This window comes from Mus pahari, chromosome 4, assembly GCF_900095145.1.
Source record: "Mus pahari chromosome 4, PAHARI_EIJ_v1.1, whole genome shotgun sequence".
Taxonomy (NCBI): domain Eukaryota; kingdom Metazoa; phylum Chordata; class Mammalia; order Rodentia; family Muridae; genus Mus; species Mus pahari.
In genome coordinates this window covers 46593599-46598325 of record NC_034593.1, presented here as the reverse complement: position 1 = coordinate 46598325, position 4727 = coordinate 46593599, and the positions used below count along the sequence as shown (strand labels likewise).

Below are 4727 nucleotides of genomic sequence, written 5' to 3'. Positions count from 1 at the left end.
GGAGGAGGAGGAGGAGGAGGAAGTTTAGAACTGCCCACTTAGAACTGTGCAAAGTTGTTCATGCTGATAACCCTAGCAGGTGTGCATCTGAGCCAGGTCAGTGAGTTGAAGTCCATTCTAGGCTACACACCAACACCCCATCTCAACAATAACAGCAGTAGAACCTTCTAAATCAGAGTGAGTAGGGATGAGCACCGTGAGTGTCCCTCCTCATGGGCTCCTCCCTCCAGAGCCCTGGCCCCACCATTGATGAAAAGACCCAAGTGCAGCAGCTGCACTCACAACCCAGGCTTGGCACCCATGCTCCTGCCATCAGCAGCTGAGCTTCTGACGCTCTCTACAGTTTTGGGAACCCAAATGTGGGTCCATGGAGAGCTCTCCATAGGTCTGCCTCTTTGCACAGATCTACATACATCCCCTGTGTTAGCCTACCTCAGTGCTCAGCTCAAACATCACCTTCTCTTCTAGAAAGATCTTTCTATAACCACCATCACCACCACCCTTGTGTAACTCTAGAGTTCACTGTGAATTTTAGCTGTATCCTGTGTCTTCTCTGTGAATATTTAGTGCTTCGAAAGGGAGTATTCTGTTCCTAGCTTCCTCCTGGCTCACAGTAGAAGCCAGTGCGTGAGTGAGGGTCCACTCTGACCCACTTTGAAGTCTCAGAATGACGCTGCACCACAGGTTAGACTTACGGGTCTGTTGGAAGTTCTCGTCGGAAATAATGATCCAGCAGAAGAGCTTCTGTCTCGTGAGACTTAATTAACCCAAGAGCCAGAAGCCATTGCATTTTCTCCTTCATGTTTCTGTAGCTCAACCCCACAGAATTATGAGAAACTAAGGAGAGAATGTTGTCTCCGCATCACTCTTCTCTGTCCCCATACTCCAACCATATCTCTGCCAACAAGCACAGATATTCTGTCCTTAAGGTTTATCTCCAGAGAGTCTCACAACAGGCTCATGCATATCATTGCAAATAGCAAACATCCGGACAGAAAAACAATATTACATTTTTGCGTTAAGTTGTATTAATTCATTGTGGGCAAGGTCTCATGTAGCCCAGGCTGGATTTAAGCTGATACGTCACTGAGATGACTGTGAACCTTCTGATCCTCCTGCCTCCACCTGCCCAGTGCTGGGGTTGCTGGTGTGCACTCTCACACATGCTGAGGGTTGGATCCGGGGCCTCGTGCATGCTAGGCACACACTCCATCCATTGATGTGCATCACCAGACCACATGCATACGTTTTCACAGTTTATAAAAGTAAGTGAGAATTATTATAGGACTTTAACAGGAAAAAATAGCTTGGCATAAAACTATTTGGCTAATGGGATACCAATTAGTACAAATGTATGCATAAAAAGAATTCTGGAAGAAAATCAAAACACGTGTTTCTGAGTTGTGAAAATATAGTAGTTCTTAATTTTTTCAAACATTTTGATGCTTTTTATTGTTTTTTTCAAAAAATGTTTATTTTTATTTTATGCGTATAGGTGTTTGCCTTCATGTATGTATGTGCCCCACGTGCATGCTGTGTTTGAGGAGGCCAGAAGAGGGCGCCAAATGCCCTGGAACTGGAGTTCCAGCTGGTGGTGAACCACCATGTGAATGCTAGGATCTGAATTGAGATTCTCTTCAAGAGCGGCCAGTGCTCCCAACAGTAGATCCATCTCTCTAGCCCCTAATTCTGTTTTCTCAATTTTACATATATATATGCTTTTATAAAGAAAATTTTAAATAAAAAATATTCACAACTAGCAACTCTTCTTCCTCCTCCTCTCTTTACCCCTCCCTCCCTCTCTCCTTTGCTTCCTATCCTGTTAGACACAGTGGGTAAAATGGAACTCTTTCTGTAGAAAAGCACAGCCTTCAGGCACCAGATAAAACCCCAAGGTATTTAGCATAAAACCCTAAGGGTAACACTATTTTTTGGCAGCTGTAACTCATCTTTCCTGCCTGTCTGTTCCTCCCAAACAGGCAAAGAGCTTTCATCAAACAGACACTTTAAATATTTTTAGCAAACTATAAATTTGCTAAAAGGAACACAGACACTCAACATGGTATCATCCTGATGACTTCACCCCTGCCTGGGCGCTGTCTCACCCTGTTACCCAGAAACAAAAAGTCTCCAGGAATCGCTTGTTTAAAAGATGAGACCCAGCATAGGACACAGCTGTGATATGAACGCTGAAGAGGCTGAAGCACCAACTTGAGATATATAGTGTGAAGTCCTCCTCCCCCCCACCAAAAGCCACCTAGGTTGATCAATGGATTAGCATTTTTTTTAATTATGAAGAGTTTCCAAGTCCAGAATGTGTAAGTGCAGAGGCAAAATTAAACCGGGCTCTCTTCATCTCCCTTAATCCACATTCATCGCCCACCTCTGTGTCTGTCCCGATATTAGTGCAAAGTCAGGTCAAGTCTTTCAGATTGAGTCCATTTTACAGATTGATACACCTCACCTCTACTCCTCTGCAGACTGCCTGCCTGATGTTCCCACCAACATACTTAGGAAATGTCTTGATTCAGGAATTTCTTTTTTTCACTGTAACTCTAAAAACTTCTTGACAAAACCATTCCATAAAACCCTTTCCACAGTGGAACATATTATTTAGGACAGCTCACTCAGATTTGGCTCAAAAAATAAACTGCCAAGGACCAGCGTTAGCTTGGAGAGGGATTCTGAGGGAGGGGTGTCTGGGAGTGGGAAACAAAGGACTCAAAGTCAAATCATGGGTCTGAGATGGCAGCCTAGGTTCTGCTGGAGACTGCTTTCCGGCCAGTGTTTTCTCCACCGTTCCGCTTTCTCTGGAGATCTCTCTATGTCCTGCTTGAGACAGTTCTCCAAGCTCCCTTGCTATTCTAAAACATTCTCTGGACAGCTCATCTCCTGCAGATCATAAGCCCAGTCTTTTATTTACACATCAGTCCAGTCATTGACTCCAGGTTCCCTTTTGCTTATCCTGTGAATCTGCATTTCGTGACCCCAGCCCCTTAATTCTTACGAGACAGCAGCACACATTTTCTTTTAACTTTGCAAAAGAATTTAGAGATCTGTCTGTTTAACACAGACACCAAGTTAGCTGCATGGGACCCCACCCTGAAATGATCATTTCTACCACATCTGGGCCTAACCTGGCTCTGTCCCAGACCAGCTCTGAACTCAGGAATCTGTTTGCTTTTGTAAGCATAAACAAAAAAGACCTTAGCTGGGTGGGATCTCCTGTGATCACGACCCCCTAAATCTCTTTGTCTCCTTCCTTATATATCTTTGAACCCATTTTTAAGAATTCTTTTTTTGCAGCCTTAAGGGCTGTCCTGAAGATTCCAGTGTTTACCATTTTGCCAAGACATTAGCCACACCTTTGCCTCCCTGCCTCAGGCTGACTATCATGGAGTCATTGTTAAGAGAGAGGATGTTCCTTGAAGAAGGAAAGTAAAAATATGTACATTATTATACAAAAAAAAAAAAAGCCTTATGCCCACAGCAAACCATGGACACTTGTGGAGTCCCATGTCTGCTGGCCCTGTCCCAGGGGCAGGAACCATGTCATTCTGTCCCTACCAAGGCCATGCCAGACCTGGCAATAAACCGTCTTTTACTCCTTTTGAGATGAGAATTGAATTTTTCATTAACAATGCTGAGAACTTGAAAAATACTTAAAGGAAAGAAAAGAGCTTGCATGCCTGCAATCCAGGCACTTAGGAGGTGGAGGCAGGGAGCTCAGTGGCAGCCTGAGCTACAAGGAGTTTTCAAAGGATGCTCAGTGCTTGCCGGCTTTCAGTATTGATACGCCTACTTCCAGAGAAAAGACTGTTTTCCAATGTGGGTAAACGTCTATTTTCTTTTCTGAATTAGTAATACCAGATTGTTTCTCAACTTCCAACTTGAAATAGGGTTTTGGCAACGGAAGGTTACAGAGCACAGACTAAATCCCATGCACCAACACACCGGCACCCACATGCCTCTTTGGTCACAACAGGAGTTCTGGGAACAAGTTACAGACCGCCTTTCAGTGGAAATATCGAATGTGAAACAAGGTTTCTAAATAGAATCAAAGCCTCCCTCTCCCCTCTCTCAACCTCTCTCTTTGTGACAGGGTCTTGTTACATAGCCCAGGCCAGCCTTGAACTCACAGCAATTCTCCAGACTCAGCCTTCAGAGGGCTGGATTACAGGCATAGCCAGTTCAAGTTTGTTTCAGTGGGAACACCGTGATGATGTCCCAGCTCTCCAGCACTCCAGTCCTTCTCCGATTTATGTGTGGCTAGGTCGCATTCAGAGAGAAGAAAGGAACCTACCCACTAAATTGTTCTTCTCCAGTTTCTCGGGTGAATCCATCTCATGCTTCAGATGCCTTTCAAATCTCGCAGGGGGTCCTGGGTCGGGATACAAGCCTGGCAGCGGGCATCAGCTCAGTGGGGTGTGGAGAGGAAGACAGAGCAAGAGAGGTTCCCTCTCCTTGGCATACACCCTGAGGAGTAGTAACCCTGGTGCAAGGAGCCTAGAAACGTAAACAAAGCACTTTCCCTGACATCACACTGTCTTGTTCAAAGAGAAAAGGCAAAAGCAGAGAGCCACCTGCCAGGGGCTGCTTCCTATATGCTATGTGGTTCCTGTATCAGTTACTTCCTATACAACATTGCTAGCCCCTGTGTAACTCATTACCTGATATATATATATATATATATATATATATATATATATATATATCCTCAGGTGTTA

At 44.5% G+C, this 4727-nt stretch overlaps 1 protein-coding gene across 1 annotated transcript in view; it reads right to left on the bottom strand.

Annotated features, from left to right (window-relative positions):
- Stoml3 (stomatin like 3) overlaps positions 1–4424 on the bottom strand; it is a 17427-nt gene extending 13003 nt beyond the window's left edge. Inside the window, exon 1 of the mRNA XM_021196598.2 lies at positions 4304–4424. Coding sequence (XP_021052257.1) covers positions 4304–4343 — 40 coding nt within the window. The 5' untranslated portion in view covers positions 4344–4424. The remainder of the gene's footprint in view (positions 1–4303) is intronic.
- Between the last annotated feature and the right edge of the window lie 303 nt (positions 4425–4727).